The sequence below is a fragment of the Hippocampus guttulatus genome, chromosome 10 (assembly GCF_054856545.1).
Source record: "Hippocampus guttulatus isolate MCC_2025c chromosome 10, RoL_Hgut_1.0, whole genome shotgun sequence".
Lineage (NCBI taxonomy): Eukaryota > Metazoa > Chordata > Actinopteri > Syngnathiformes > Syngnathidae > Hippocampus > Hippocampus guttulatus.
The window spans coordinates 19698556-19714735 of record NC_141270.1 but is presented as its reverse complement, the minus strand read 5'-3'; the positions used below and the strand labels follow the sequence as shown (position 1 = coordinate 19714735).

Genomic DNA, 16180 nt, shown 5'->3' with positions numbered 1-16180 from the left:
AACAAAGAGACAGTTATAATGCAATAATACGCACTGCTGAGTGCAGGTTATTCTTCAATAATCAAGAGACCTGCAGCAAGCTGTACAGAACTGTGATCACAAGAGCATGCATGGTACTACCCTGAGTTGGACTGTCACACACACTCACCCAGGTCACGCCGCATTAACCTAGAAAAACATAGTTTATGTATCACATTAGCAGTTACTTAGGCCCACTGATTTGTACTCGGTGTCCCATCTGTGTTCACTGAACTAAGCGTGACTTTGCGACGTTTTTAGTTGCATTTAACGACATGACTAAAAAAATATTCTTGCAGTTACGACTGCTACTTCTGCTGCTTTTACAATTAGCATAAAATGTTAGAATAGATTATTTGTCTCCTTTCCGGAGCACAAGTAGAGGTTTGATGTAAGAATACTTCTCTCAACCAGGCATTTTCAATACTTGTTCCTCTGCATGACGAAGAAAAGTACTGTTTTGAGTCTGTTTGCTAACCGCTTGATTGAAAAACTACATGGCCAATTACCATGAAACTTGAAGGCTGGTACATCCGCCAAGCAATAACCCCCAAAATTGACTCCGGTGACTTTAATTGTAACCCCAAATCTTTGCGAACCGAAGCAGTTTTTTTCCAGTAAAAAGAATGGAAATAGAATGAATCTCTTCCATCCCCAGAACCAAGTCACTTTCACGTGCGGTTGGTGCAGACACCTGATAAGTAGCAAATGTAGCTACCCAGCAAACAGGAGCCTCCCTGCACCTTCAAAAGTTAAAGTGAAAGTATGTTTCTGTTTTGTCCCGATACACCTACTAATAATAGCCGCATTCTATGTTTCTGTTCCAATTTTCCTGTATTCCCCAACATTTATTATTGTAAATTCCAAAAGATTAGTTTAATCACTTCTGTTCGTGCAAAGTGCAGGGGTGGCTCCTTTTTTGCCCATGTGTTGCTACGTTTGTGCCAGCCAAAACATCAGGCACAAAACAAAAGGCATGAGTTTTTTTTCTGAGATAATAGTGTCGTATTAAGTGTGTGTAGGCAAATTGAGTTTACCCGAGGTTAACGCGAACTGAATCCCAAATTAACTTTCACTACAATAGACTACATAGTTTCTAAATGAGATTAACAAGACTGGCTGTAACAAACCCAAATTGTAATTTGCATCCAAAGAAATAAGCCTAACTTGTTTTGTTTTTTATGCTCTCGTGATGTAAAAATCTTTGTTAGATTAATACTGGATACCTTTTGAATTCATGTTTATTTTTTGTGTAGTTGAATAACCATTGTGTTTGCAAAACTCACACCTTTGCAGCCTGCTATTACCCGCAAAAAAAATGCGACTTATGGGTGGGGGGTTTTTCCTACCTCATTATGCATTTTTGGGCTGGTGCGATTTATACTCTGGAGCGACTTATCATCCGTAAAATATGGTACATAATTTACATTCAAACGTAATCACAAGAGAATTTTAATAAACAAAATACCTTCATTAGCTACTCAAGCAACAAGTAAAACTCATTCCAGCCGATGATGTCATTGTCAGAGTGCAAGGCGTTACAACAGGGTTTGGCGACCCAAAATGTTGAAAGAGTCATATTGGACCAAAAAAAAAATATAATATATATGTCTGGAGCCCCCCCCCCCCCTCCCCAAAAAAAGCCTTATATAAGTCCTACAATGAAGGCAACACATGCTGTATGTGTCTATATTAGCTATATTAGCCTACTATAAAAATGACTAAGTTGGCTACAAATACACAATGAGCCTTCATGGTTAAAAGTTTTTTGGAGGGGGTTTTCCCCCTGCAGCGCATCTTGTAGAACAGGGGTGCCCAACCTTTTATGACGGAAGGCCTACTTATTGACCAACAACCTCCCGCGATCGACCCATTACCGCACACGTGCGCATAGGCACACACTTACACACGCATGCCATAATGACCAACAGCCATAATGGCCGCTAAGATGAACAAGGCATGGGACACATTTTTGCGGCGTGTTAACTATTGTAGCTCCGTTTAAAAATGCTTCTCTTGGCCCTCCAGATTCCCATTCTTTGCCAGTACCCTCGGTGAATTGTACATGCATCCCTCCCTGCTAATAGAAATGTGTGTCGCAGGCTATGATGCAAATCCTTGTTGACAGAAATGTTGAAATTTAATATTTATCTTAAACATTTTTACAACATTGGAAAATGTTATGAATGTTTGTGTCATGTTTGTCCACATTAAACTAAAAATTATATTTCTCTCCGCCATTTTTTTCCATTTTCAAACATTTTTGAAAAAGCTCCAGGGAGCCACTAGGGTGGCGGTAAAGAGTCGTATGTGGCTCCAGAGCTGCGGGTTAGAATGACTACTATGGTAGATCTAGTAGTTTTAGCATACGTTTTAATACTGTCGTTTGTATTTATTTATTTATAATTCTGTTGAACAACAATTCAGAAGCATTCGTCTGATATTCATTGGTTCATTTTCATTACATTTTTCCCCATTATTTTCAGAGTCAAGTAAATTCAGAGACCACTGTTTATTATTCTTTCATTTACAGAAGGGTACCAACCATTTTGTCCACATGTAAATTGCAACAACAAGTTGTACCTTTCCAGCTCCAAGGGTGCACTGGAGGGGGGCACACTCCTTATTCAGTCCTCCTGCCCATAGCCAGAAAATTGGGAATTGAACCAGGTCACAACCAGATGTTTAACTCTCAATTTGTAATCCTTTCCTTGCCTCCAGGTTGGAGTGTGTCTGCAGTCTGGGTTCAGACTTCCGCCGAGGGGCTGGTGTGTTAGATATGGTGTTTGAGACACCTTTTCACCTCTTCACCTGTGGCTATGACACATTTATTCGACTCTGGGACCTTCGTCTAAGTCCACAGTGAGTGCAAATCTGTCCTCTTTTCCAAATCAAAGTATTGCTACACGATATTACATATTGGGAAAAATGTCTTCATTATTTAAAGGAGTCATATTATGCTTATTTGCATGATTCCACGCAGTTCCCGTGTGTCTTTAAAAAACATGTCTGTAACATGCTATTGTCAAAATACCCCATGGATCCATTTGACTTTCTTTATTTATACAGCATATTTTTGCGTTGGTGGGATTGGGTTGTTTTCGGGGACCTCTGTCTCAAGCAGTTAGCCTACCCTCATCCCTGCTCAGATACCTCTTTGCCGCTGGCAAGCCTGTCTTTCGTTGGATTGATAACAAGATGGGACGATCTTTCCAGTGCATTCCTGACAGCATTTGGCTGTCTCTTCTTCTGCCTCACCAGGCAGCAAGTGTTTTTTTTTCGGTGCCTAGGAAAAATTTTGTGGTGTATGGACACATCCGCAAACACAGCCAAATCCAAGCCCAGCCTAGCCCCGCTAATGCTGGATTGGATTGGATTGGATACAACTTTATTGTCAAATGTACTGTATATGAAATTTCTTCCCTCTCAACATAAAACAAGAAACAATAGTTTGCTGGTAACCCTCTTAGCCAATGCTGATCTCTGTTAACACTATAGCTCTTGCTGACCTTTTGGCTTCAGCGTGATCGTTCTCCGGCTGATGAAAATGGTTCTTTTGCTCGGGATCGTTGGCCAGCGTCATTGCCAAGTAATTGACTAAGAACTTACCAGGTGTGGTTTTTATGTGGATTTGCCATACTTAATTTCACATTTAATGCGTGGGAAGGAACTCTTTAGACCAAATTGTTTTTACTGTATAGAAACATCAAAGTGTAAATAAGTAAGTGCCATAGGATGTCCCCTTTAATCAATCTGTCCCATTAGGTTCCACCAAAACACCACCACGCCACCTATTGCATACTTTTTGGAGAAAGTATTTTTTTTTCTCTTTTGACAAAATTACATTAACACACACTATATAGACAAGAATATCCCTCTACACTTGATAATCAATTTGTTAAGCTAGGTCCTTTACTTCCCCCAAAAGATTCATTTTTCATCAGAGCAAGTTCTTTTGGTTTATTGTAAGCTTCCAAATTTGTGTCAACAGTTTGGGGAAGGCTGTGGTGGCCCAGCGCACAAGGCAAGGACCATAAATGCATGCTTGTGTCATTTTGCTTTGGAAGAACTAGCACAAAAAACTGGAACCAAAACTAAAATGGTGAGCTAGAAAGCCCTCTCTCAGGTCCACCAACATCAAGGGGACCTCTGACTTCACGTCTTTTTTTTTTTATAATATAAGAATAACCCCCCCCCCCCACTTCTTGACCAGAAAGTAACGACAAAGAATTTCAGCAAAGACGATCAACAAGAGTAGCAACAAACGATCACAGATGATAAACAGGAGGGGGAAAAACAAATTTCTATAGCATGAAACAAGGTCAAGCTCACAAACGTGGGCTGGTTCAAGACCTTGCAATGTACAAGACGACCTGACAAAGGACAGGCATAGATGCAGACTATTTATACATAGGGAATAGGCCACAGGTAGAGACAGGCACCAAAATACGGAGGAAATACGAAGTAAAGCTTCTCTAACAAGTGTAAACAATCACCCTTAATAAAACATGGTAACATGAAAAACTGAACATGACAACATGAAAGACCGAACTAAGGGGACTTAACATAAACAAGACAGGACAAATAATAATGACAGTTTTGTTGAAATTGTGTGATTTGCTTTATAAAGTTGTGATTAAAATATTTTATAATTGCAGTAACCAACCCACTAATATAAGCCATCAAATTGTATAAATTAATTGAGACGAGTGGCATCCACATGGGATGGTAGTGTTTTTTTTTTTGTTTTTGATAGATTTTGGGGTGGTGGGATCCAGTCAAGTAAAATTAATATGACCTGATTGGCAAATCACTCGGGATTCACAAAAGGGTAGGGCTGGGGTGAAAGTTTCAAGAGGGGGTCCCTCTTTAGATATCAATAGTTAATAGAGTCCATCTTAACCAGCATCAAGAGGCTCCCAGGGTCAGCTTGGAAGATAAGGCCGTCTGTCAAACTTGAAAAAAAAAGAAGAAATATGTGTGTGTGTGTGTGTGTGTGTGTGTGCATATATATGTATGTATGTATATATACAGTATATATATGTATGTATGTATATATATACATATACTGTATATACAGTATATATATATATATATATAGGGAGAGAGAGAGATGCACACTCAAACCCAATTCCAAGAGAGAGAGGAGAGAGAGGAAGAGATGGGGTGATGTTTACGTGTGCCCATGTGTATGAGGTGGCTCTTTGCAGAAAACCAGTAAAAAAATTGGCTCTTACTCTCTGACTGGTTGGCCACCCCTGCCTTAGGTTTATGAGGTAATTGGGGTCAGAAGTCAGCAATCTGGAGTCCAATCAATGTGAAAAGACTGAAGGTGTTGGGTAAAGCTGCCCTGCCCTATAAAAAACATACCAGTTTGGCGTTTGCTATTCTCAAAACGAATTGTCTGATGTGAACCATGCCTCGCACAATAGAACTCTCAGAAGAGCGACAATTCAGAACTGTTGACATGCATAAAGCAAGGCTTTGAGGGTTACAAAAGTATCTCTCAAAGCCTTGATGTCCATCAGTCCATGGTGAGACAAATTGTCTATAAATGGAAAATGTTCAGCACTGTTCCTACTCTAATTAGGAGTGGCCGATGACTGCAAGAGCACAGTGCAAAATGCTCAGAGAGGTGAAGAAGAATCCTAGAGTGTCAAGCAAATATCTCTGGCACATGCCAACATCTCTGTAGACGAACCTTCAATACGCAAAACACTGAACAAGAATGGAGTTCATGGGAGGACACCACAGAGGAAGCCACTGCTGTCCAGAAAACCCCCACTGCTGCATGTTTGAAGTTTGCAAAAGATCACTTTGATGTTCCACAGCACTCCTCGCAATATATTCTTTGGACAGATGAAACCGAAGTTGAGTTGTTTGAAACAAACACACAACACTATGTGCAGAGAAAAAAATGAACAACAAGCACACCAACATCAAAACCTCATCCCAACGGTGAATTATGGTGGAGGGAAGGCATCATGGTTTGGGGCTGTGCCACTTCCTCAGGGCCTGGACAGATTGTTACCATCGAAGGAAAAATGAATTCCCAAGTTTGCCAAGACATTTTACTGAAGAACTTAAGACTATCTGTCCAGCAATTGAAGCTCAACAGAAGATGGGCGTTGCAACAGGACAGTGACCCAAATCACAGGAGTACCGGGTAAATCAACAACAGCATAGCTTCAACAGAAGAAAATACGCCCTCTGGAGCGACCCAGTTAGAGTACTGACCTCAACCCAATTGAGATGCTGTGGCATGACCTCGAGAGAGCGATTCACACCAGACATCCCAAGAACATTGCTGAATGGAAACAGTTCTGTAAAGAGGAATGATCCAAAATTCCTCCTGACCGTCATTGGTTGAGGTTATTGGTGCCAAAGGTGGGTCAACCAGTTATTAAATCCAAGGGTTCGCTTACTTTTTCCACCATGCACGGTGAAGGTTTACATGGTGTGTTGAATAAAAATACAGGAGAACATTATTTGTGTATTAGTTCAAGCAGACTGTTTGTCTATTGTTGTGATTTAGATGAAGATCAGAACACATTTTGTGACCAGGTTTTGCATAAATCCATGGAATTCCAAAGGGTTCACATACTTTTTCTTGTGTGTGTGCGTGTGTGTGTGTGGCACACGTAAGTCTCAAATTTTCTCCAAAATGGATGGGACGCCTCAAAATGTGGGGCGCCTTATGTGTGCAGTTTTAAAATCTGTGAATGTTGTTGTGTGACTTTGATGAGTGCTCCACTTGACTGACTGATCTTGTGCGGACACGCTGCTTATATAGAGGAAAGGCAGACGTGACTGAGGACGGCATGCGGAAGTTAAAGGGGGAAGGGCATACGTGAAACCAATAACCATTTTTGGAAATGAATAGCAATGACATTTCAATGCTTGGAACTGTTTTTGTAAATTAGCAATGCAATGAATTATTCATTGGCCCAGAAAGTGTATTGATTGAGGTCTAAATTCAACCACACAATATTTCCAGGTGCCACATCTTATACGACTGTCCACTGTGATTTATCCCGCAGTGTGTGCTTTTATGTGTGCTTGCCAGCCCCTGGTCTTGCTTAATCTCTTATTGATGAGGCTGCACTAATGGAAGATCAATGCCTATTGATAGACAACTTGCTCCTAAAATGTTTCCCTTCTCCTCACCACAGTCCAACCCTGCTCATGTTTACAGAAGATCGTATCTTGAGATTGTTGTCACTGTGTTACTAGCACAACTCTAAAACTGTTTGAAAGGGGCCTCTGATGAAAAATTGTTCTTTAAAATGGTGTCTGTACAAATAGTTAGGTCTTGTGTCTGTAAGCAAGCTGGGCTAAACTCTTCCTCTTAGCTCGGCTGGGTGAAAGGCCGCTTTTTCAAGCAATGGCTGAACTACACAGAAATATCATGTGAAAGCCTAAATGTAACAAATGATGTAGGATTGTTGGATGCACCGATAAGTGTTACTATAGCATTGCACAAGGAAATCTATTTGCTTGAGTCGATAAATCACATTTATAGTCCCTTAGAAAGTTATGGGACCATAAAACCTAAGAAGTTATGAAGTGATTTCGTGAATTCTCATTCGCAAATGACCATGTTAAAAGCAGGTGAATGCCCTTCGAGATGTACATGATCAGGGATGAATGGACTTCATGGAGGCAACCATCCTCCACTGTGTGCCGGTTTACACCTCCACGTCGTCCAGAAATCCCTGATAATTGGACACCTCGTTGGGCTTTATTGGAAGTGAAGAAGCTGCCGGTGTTTTTTTTTGTTGGGACGGCACGGCGCGGATGTACAACACTCAGACTCAAGCGATGACTGAGCTCAACCGCAAAATGGATGCGGTTTTGGAGCGTCTCCGCATGATGGTTTTCAACTGGAGAAGTTGAATCTGCACTTTGGAAAGTAATTGCGGATTTGGCTGATCGGCGCCAGTGAAGGGATACAGCCACTGACTCAAGGCCACCTGAAATTGTTGGCGGCCGTCCCTCCAAAACAAACAACACTATTTGGACCCCTTTCCCCTGGATGGAAGGTATGCACGGAAGCTAGTGCCCCCACCACCACCCCCTCCTTCTCGGCCATGGACTGATAAGCCAGGACTGTCTCCATGAGCAGACCTTGACGAAGCAGCTGCGGCCTGTTCACGCATACACAACCAGACAATCACACGCGCATACACATCCTAATCATCACCGCCTTCATCGTTCCTATTCTTTTCCCCCGCGACGTGGAATGATCTGCGGAGCGCTCGGTGGACCGTGCAGCTGGTCGGACGGGCCGCGTCGCGGTCCCCCCTCCCCCTTCCCATTCATCAGCCCCCTCATTACATGTTATGTCTTGTGACTTGTTGTCACTGTCATATGCTTATTTATGTGCTAGGGTCTTTTATTATCCTGGACTTAAATTATCCTCAGAAGAGGATAGTTCGAGCGTGTTTTTTTTTCCCCCTCTCCCTACCTTGTGGTTTCCTTTCTGAACTCTGACTGTAAATTTCCCCATTGCGGGACAAATAAAGGGTATCTTAATCTTAATCTTAATTACTGGACGTATACGCATCCAATCCTGTATAAATCATTGACACTCATAATGGGCACAAAGATACAGAATGCTGGCCATCTATTGACTCAAATGTCATAAATCATTTAAATTTTTTACCACAATGTCTGGGAATAATTCAACAAACATGCACAGTAGGTTCATTGATTACTCTAAATCAGAGTTGGGCAAACCTTTTGGTTCGGGGGCCACATTGATTTCTGAAATTTGACAGGTGGGCCGGGTCAGGACAAGATACGGTGCATATAAAAAAATTGCCTATGTTGACAGTCCATACCAAACATCAACCGAACAAAAGCATTAAAGTATTAACATGCTTTTTTAATGAGAACACTGTGGTTTATGTCCTGTATGACAACATGTGTGACAACAAAGTGCAACAATATACCTGTATTGTATTACCCAAAAACTGCAACATACGGTACAGATATATAAAAAATATACAAAATATCACAAAGTTCGGACTATTTGCAACAAAATGATGCAAGTCAGAGACCTGGTGGCTTTTCTTTCCACTCACTAACTGTTTCTAACTTTACCTCCCCTCGATCACCACACATGACAGCGTTGCCCAGCTGATGTCGTGCAACAAACTTTTGAAGGCAGCCACGGGACGCTTTGAAGTCTTCGATGCTCATAGTTAGCGTTATGGAACTCACCTCCTCTCTTATTAGTGGTCCAATTTGCGGAAAGTTTTCAACACGATAACAGTCAAACCATTCCAGGAAACATTCATTTACTCGAGCCGCAAGCAATTCACTCTGAGCTTGGAAATTGCCAGAATCAGACTCGGCGAGAATCGCTTCCTTGTTTTTCGCGGTCATTACTATTCCTCTTCGTTTGGATTGTAGCCATGAGCTACAGTACATAAATGTAAATGAATGAAATTAAAAACTTTCGCAATTCCAGTAAAACTCACTGCAATCAAGAGTCACTTGAATCCCACCGTTTTGATCCAGTGATAGAAAATAGCGGTGTGGAGACACTTATTCTGTCGTATCGAGCGGGAGTTGCATGAGTTGGCGTGACTGCGGGTTTCCGTATGGCTTCGGGAACTTCCGTTGTTATGAGTCGATCGTTAATGTAATATAGTAGTTAATGCATAAGGTTTTTTTACCGGGTTCGGGAATTTACATTTAGACAGAGGTCCGCAAGTGGTAGATAAGATTTCTCCCTCTCTCTCCTTTTCTCTTCATCTCCCCCTCCCTCCTGTGCTCTGCAACTTCAAGTAACTGCTCCACCTGGCATTGAAATGCCTGTCATTACAAGTCCAAATGAAATGAATGTAGTCATTCAAATTGAACCTTAATTGTGTACCAACCTTCGGCGGGCCGGATTTAAAAGACCAACGGGCCGGATCTGGCCCTCCGGCCATAGTTTGCACACATCTGCTCTAAATTGTCCTTCGGTGTGATTGTGAGTCTGAATAGTTGTTTGTCTTTGTGTGCCCTGCTATTGCCTGGCAACCAATTCCAGGTGGAGCCCACCTATTGCCCGAAGGAAGGAAGGAAGGAAGGAAGGAAGGAAGGAAGGAAGGAAGGAAGGAAGGAAGGAAGGAAGGAAGGAAGGAAGGAAGGAAGGAAAAATTTAGGGACTGGGAAAAGTACGGAATTTTGAAATCTCAAAGGAAGTTGGGAAGCCTTATTCTACATATAGAAAGTTACTTTTACTTTCTTTGTTCTGAATTAAGTCGTTCACAGGAACGTAAGCGTATTTTTATTTTCTTACCAACAGGAAAAGTGTCATGGAGTGGGAGGAACCTCATGATAGTGCCTTATACTGTATGCAAACAGATGGAAATCACATGATAGCCAGTGGCTCCTCCTACTATGGTGTTGTTCGACTTTGGGACAAAAGACGGACTGAATGTTTACAGGTGGGTTCATGGTTTATATATTGTACAATAATGCAGAAATCTCCATTGAATTATAAATTAAGTTGTTTATTCGGTATTCGGAGCTGCCAACGGATTGTCCATATTTTGTCATGGAAATCACTGAACGCTAACTCTTACGCCCATATTGATTGTTTCGGATAGTTTCAAAAATTTGGAGTCACATAATTGCGCAATTAAGTAGAAAACGACTAAAAAGAGTTTATCGATAATTGACTTATGTTTTGACAATACAGTCATCCCTCGTTTATCGCAGGGGTTATGTTCCAAAAAGAACCCGTGATAAGTGAAATCCGTGAAGTATGATTTATTAAAACAAAAATAATTAAAGCAAAAAAATGTGAGGACGAAATTTCAAAAGTGCTGTATGTTTCACAAATGTCCCTGTATGTTTCACATACAGCACATTTGACAAAGTTGTACTTGGTACTTCATAGTCAGCTTTATGTTTTACAGTCATTATTCAATACTGAACTATGTATACAATGCAGAGCCGATTGCTCTAAGACTGCAAGGGAAGCTTAGCTTACCGTAAAATGTCAAAAAGTAAGTGATCAAATATACTGTATGTGTGTACGTACAATTGTGTGGAGATGTCATTGACTAAATATGCGCTACAACGCGCTCAACTTTTGTTCCAAATCAGCTTCTTATTACTGGTTACGACGCGACTCTCTTCTCATTCATTTCCGCAGCTTCACTGTACTTTAAACTGTGTGGACGCTGAGCGTCGACCCCGCGCAGACGCTGGCCGTCTAGAGAGTTCAGTCTAGGCTGTCCCAATGCATTGAAACGAGACGAGTCATTGGATAAATGCTGGTTTTGTCCCGCCCATTGGACGCTCAGCGTATCGGCTGACCCGGACGCTCAGTTTTTCTGCATGATGATTGGATGATCTGTCTGAGGCTGAATCTCTTTTTGATTGACAGCGAAATGAGTCAATCACCGATCTAATGGTGAAGGCATCCTTTTCATTTCTTTGAAAAGGAACGGAGAGTAGAATTCACGTATAAATAAACGGACACATTTTATGATGTAGGCTGAAATTGAGCTTCCCCTCCTTGACAGATCAGCATCCGCCACTGATACAATGAAACCAAAGACCAAAAATTTGCAAAGGTAAATTTGGCAAGCTGTACAGAGGCGAGGTGCGGAGACCCTTCACGTTAGTCAGTCCCTTAGCCAATCAGGATGCAGAACACAATTCACATTTAAAAAACGGCACAAAAAAATCTGTGAAACAGCGAAGTCGCGGATGGTGAACCATCCAAAGCAAGGGATTACTGTACTGTACACTGCTCATTGAGTAGTTTATTCTGTGGTTATGCATTGCTTTTAAATATTCTGGAATGTTATTTGCTAATTACAATGATTTCATATCCCAAATATGTTTCCATTTGTAGGTAAAAGGAGGCAAAAGCCATCCATGTTCTATAGGCAGTCAAATACTACCAATGATGATTTTCCTCAAAAGCTTCCAGTTTCCTTCTCTACATAAATGAATGCCACGGGAGAGAAGAAGTAGTGAAAATTTAAAAATGTAACATTTACAAATTAATAATAAATGAAACCAGCACTGCATGACATCAGAACCATTCGTCATGTCTGGGGGACAGTGTTTGCAGGGTAATAAAAACAAGGCTTTCCGTTTTTAATTTTGACTTTATTTAGAACGTTTCCCCATTCAAAAAAAAAATGCCATTCAAAAAATGCACTTTATTCATTGCTCTTTCTTTCATCAAATTTAAATGCACTTATTATAGAATGAAACCCTGTAACATAATAGATATTGCACCAAATAGTAAATGTATGTGTTTTGAAATCTGTGTTTTGTTTTGTTTTGTTTTGTTTGGCAGTTTTTCCAGTTGAGCTCCGACCTGGTGAGCAGCCCAGTGTATTGCCTGCGTTTCAGCAGTTCTCACCTGTATGCAGCCCTGGCAACAGCACTCCACTCATTAGACTTCAGACACACCCAAAACATCACCATCAGATGACACATGAAAATAAAACTATTTATATTAAATCTGTGAAAAATGTGTTCTTGACTGTTGTTTTCTATAGCTTCATGTAACTACAACTCCGATGAAATTGGACATTGTATGAAGCATACAACCAGAATACGATGTTTCGCAGATCCTGTTCAACCTGTATTTAATTGAATATACGACAAAGATAACATATTTAATGTTCAAATTGATAAACTTTATTGTTTTTAAGCAAATCATAATTAACTTATTTATTTTTGGCTGCAACACGTTTCAAAAAATCTGGGACAGGTGGCAAAAAAAAAAAAAGACTGAGAATGTTGAGAAATGACAATGGTCAATTCAGCTGTGAGAATGCATCCAGCTTCTTACACAGTGTTTGTGGGACTATATATCACTGCGTCATCGGTGTACATTTGTATATGAGTATTTTTGCATTGGACTGGTAAAGTGAAAATAGAACTTGTCCAAGTACAGAGCCCTGTGGGACCCCACTGGACACTCCAGGTAGGATGATTTGATATCACTCACCACCACACACTGTTTTTCAGTTTCTGACATATGCTTTCATCCAGTTTAAAGCTTGTTCTGAGAAATTTAATTTATAATAATAATAATAATACATTTTATTTGTGGGCGCCTTTCTAGGAACTCAAGGACACCTTACAACAAGCAGTTAAAATCACGAATACAATGTTAAAAACAACATCAAATAAAATAAGAAAAATTAGGGTGTCATCCTGCTATCAAGGATGACACCCAGACTCTTGACCTGAGGGGAGGGGGAGATGGAGGAGCTGTCAAAGGGAATGGAGAAATTATTTATTTTGTTTAGGGTGGATTTGGTGCCAATGAGGAGGAGTTCAGTTTTATTGCTATTCAGTTTGAGGAAGTTTGAGGTGAACCAAGATTTTAATTCCTGCACGCAGTTGGTTAGGGAGGATGGTGGAAGTATGGTATTTGGTTTGGTAGAGATGTAGAGCTGGGTGTCATCCGCGTAGCAGTGAAAGTGAATGTGATGTTTCCTGAAGATATTACCAAGGGGGAGAAGATAGATTAGAAACAGCAAGGGGCCAAGGACAGAACCCCGAGGAACACCTGAAGTGAGGGGAAAGGGGTGAGACCTAAAACATTTGAGCTGGATAAACTGGGTGCGGTCAGAAAGATAGGAGTGGAACCAGGAGAGGGGGGTGCTGGTGATGCCAATGGAGGAGAGTCTGTCGAGGAGGATGGAGTGAGAGATGGTGTCAAAGGCTGCACTGAGGTCAAGCAGGAGGAGGATGGCGAGTGAACCGGAGTCAACAGAGAGAAAAAGGTCATTGCATATTTTGAGGAGGGCAGTTTCGGTACTATGGAGGGGACGGAAGCCAGATTGAAATTGTTCGTAGAGGTTATTGGAGGAAAAATGGGTGTGAAGTTGAGCAGCCACTGTTTTTTCTAGAAGTTTGGAAATGAAAGGGAGGTTTGATATGGGACGAAAGTTGTTCAGGTCGGAGGGATCAGAGCCAGGTTTCTTCAGTATGGGAGTGACAGCAGCAGTTTTGATATGGGAGGGTACAATGCCAGTAGAGAGGGAAGTTTGAATAATGTTAGTGATGAGAGGGGAGAGGGCCGGGATAGAAGCTTTGACTAGAACAGTAGGGAGAGGGTCAAGTTTACAAGTAGAGGTTTTGGACTTCTGAATTAAGATGGAGATTTGGTGGACAGATGGGGAGGTGAATGCAGAGACGGGTGGGTGGGAACCAGGGAGAATGGAGAAGGAGGGTTGGGAGCAGATGAAGGCGTGAGTTGCTGGTGGATAAGTTGGATTTTGGATGTAAAAAATGAGGCCACAGTATTACAAAAATCAGTGGAATAGAGATGTGAGGGAAGAGTGTCAGCAGGTTTAGTGAGTTTAGAAATGAGTGAAAAGACTGATCTGGGGTTACCTTCATTGGAACTGATTAAACCAGAGTAGTAGATTGATTTGGCTTTGGATATTGAGTCCTTGTAATGGAGGAAGTGGGTAATGTACATTTCTTTATGAATAGCGAGTCCAGTTTTTCTGTATAATCTTTCAAGTTGACGGCCTTTTGATTTAAGTTGTCTGAGGGTAGGGGTAAACCAGGGTGCTGTTTGGTTGAAGGAGACAGTTCGGGTTTTGAGTGGGAACAGGGTATTGAGAATGTTATGGAGGTTTGTATTGTAGTGTGTCAAAAACTCATCTGTTGTAGAAAGACAATCATTACTGGGGAGGGTGTTGATAAGTGATTCTAAATTGTCCGGGTTAATGTCCTTGATTTTATGGAAATGTATAATGCGTTGTGGGTTGGATTTGAAAAAGGACAGGTTAACATTGAATGAAAGCAATTGATGATCTGTGTATGGGAGGAGATCAGTTTTACAGTTTGTTGGTGATAATCCTATACAGCAGATCAAGTCCAGAATATGTCCTTTACTGTATGTGGGAAAGTTGACAAACTGTTGAAAACCAAAACTGTCCAGACAGGAGGTAAAGTCTTTGGTGAGTGAGTTATTGATATTGTCCATGTGTATATTAAAATCTCCTAAGAGAATCACATTTGGTGATGAGTGAGGAGTGTAGTAATGTCAGTGATAAAATCCTTGTTTGGTTTTGGTGGACGGTAAATAGTGGCAATCAGTGTGGGAGTTGATCCAGAGAGCTGTATAACTGTAGCTTCAAAAGATAAAAAAGCAGGCACATTTACGGGTGAAAATTTCCAATCCTCGCGCAGAATCATCGCGAGGCCACCTCCCCTCCCAGTCGTGCGAGGCACAGCGTGATAAACAAAGCCCGGTGGAGTAGCTTCATTAAGAGTACCATAATCATTTGGTTGCTGCCAGGTCTCAGTCAGACACAGAATGTCAAACTCACGGCCTGTCAGGAGGTCGTGGACGAACTGGCCCTTGCTCGTAAGGGAGCGGATGTTCAGCAGGCCGACGTTGACAGCAGTGCAGCTGCTAGCGACCGTGACGCTATCCGACCTCGGGATGCGCGTCAACACAGAGGCATCCGCACAGCGTCCGGTGTTCTTCCGTGGGCGGCGAGCAGTGGACCAGAACGACCTCATGGAGCTGGAGTTGTCGTATAGATAGTTTCGGCGTGAGCCCCGGTGAGTGCACCTTCTCCGGGGCACGTAAAGGATGTCCGGGTGTTGGAGCAGAGCAGGCGGTGGTGGACCGTGTGGATTAAAATAGAGTTTGAGCTCGGTGGCTGCATACTGGTGAAGCGCTTCCAATGGGTGGTGGAGAACAGACAGGGCGAACCAGCAGAAAGCAAGCCACTCACAGCTGATCGACATAGCTGGACTAGAGTAGTGAAGTCGGGAAGCAGCAACAGGTAGCAGGTAAGCTGATGTTTACCTGCTCGCCGCAACTCGACGACAACTCAACACTCGATGACAAGGTAATGACAGTTCGACCGATCGAGTGTGGATTGATCGTTGTTCACTCAGTGACCATAAAAGCAGGTCGACAAAAAATATGTCGACTTTAAAAGATCAAAAAATCGACTTAAAAATTAATTGAAATTGATTGAAATCACGGGGCGTAGCGGCGTCCAAAAATCCGCCAGCGTTCACTCCGGAAGTAGTGGCAAATAAAAAAGTTTACCGTATTTTCTGCACTAAAAAGCGCACTGGATTATGAGGCGCATCTTCAATGAATGTCTATTTTGTATTTTTTTTTCATACATTGGACGTATCGCATTATAAGGCG

General features: G+C 41.7%; 2 protein-coding genes across 3 annotated transcripts in view; one reads left to right on the top strand and one right to left on the bottom strand.

Annotated features, from left to right (window-relative positions):
* The window catches only part of fbxw4 (F-box and WD repeat domain containing 4), a 64254-nt gene extending 51748 nt beyond the window's left edge, over positions 1-12506 (top strand). Inside the window, exons 7-9 of one of the 2 annotated variants that reach the window (XM_086121742.1) lie at positions 2740-2880; positions 10319-10460; positions 12335-12506. In XM_086121742.1, the coding sequence (XP_085977868.1) occupies positions 2740-2880; positions 10319-10460; positions 12335-12472 (421 nt within the window). In that variant the 3' untranslated portion in view covers positions 12473-12506. The remainder of the gene's footprint in view (positions 1-2739; positions 2881-10318; positions 10461-12334) is intronic. The other variant, XM_086121743.1, reaches the window with a different exon arrangement.
* Positions 12507-13198: 692 nt separating this feature from the next.
* Positions 13199-15765, bottom strand: LOC147199542 (uncharacterized). The gene is given in 4 exon segments (XM_086122483.1): positions 13199-13206; positions 13313-14197; positions 14200-14667; positions 15285-15765. Coding segments are annotated over 4 exon segments (1842 nt in total).
* Positions 15766-16180: the final 415 nt, after the last annotated feature.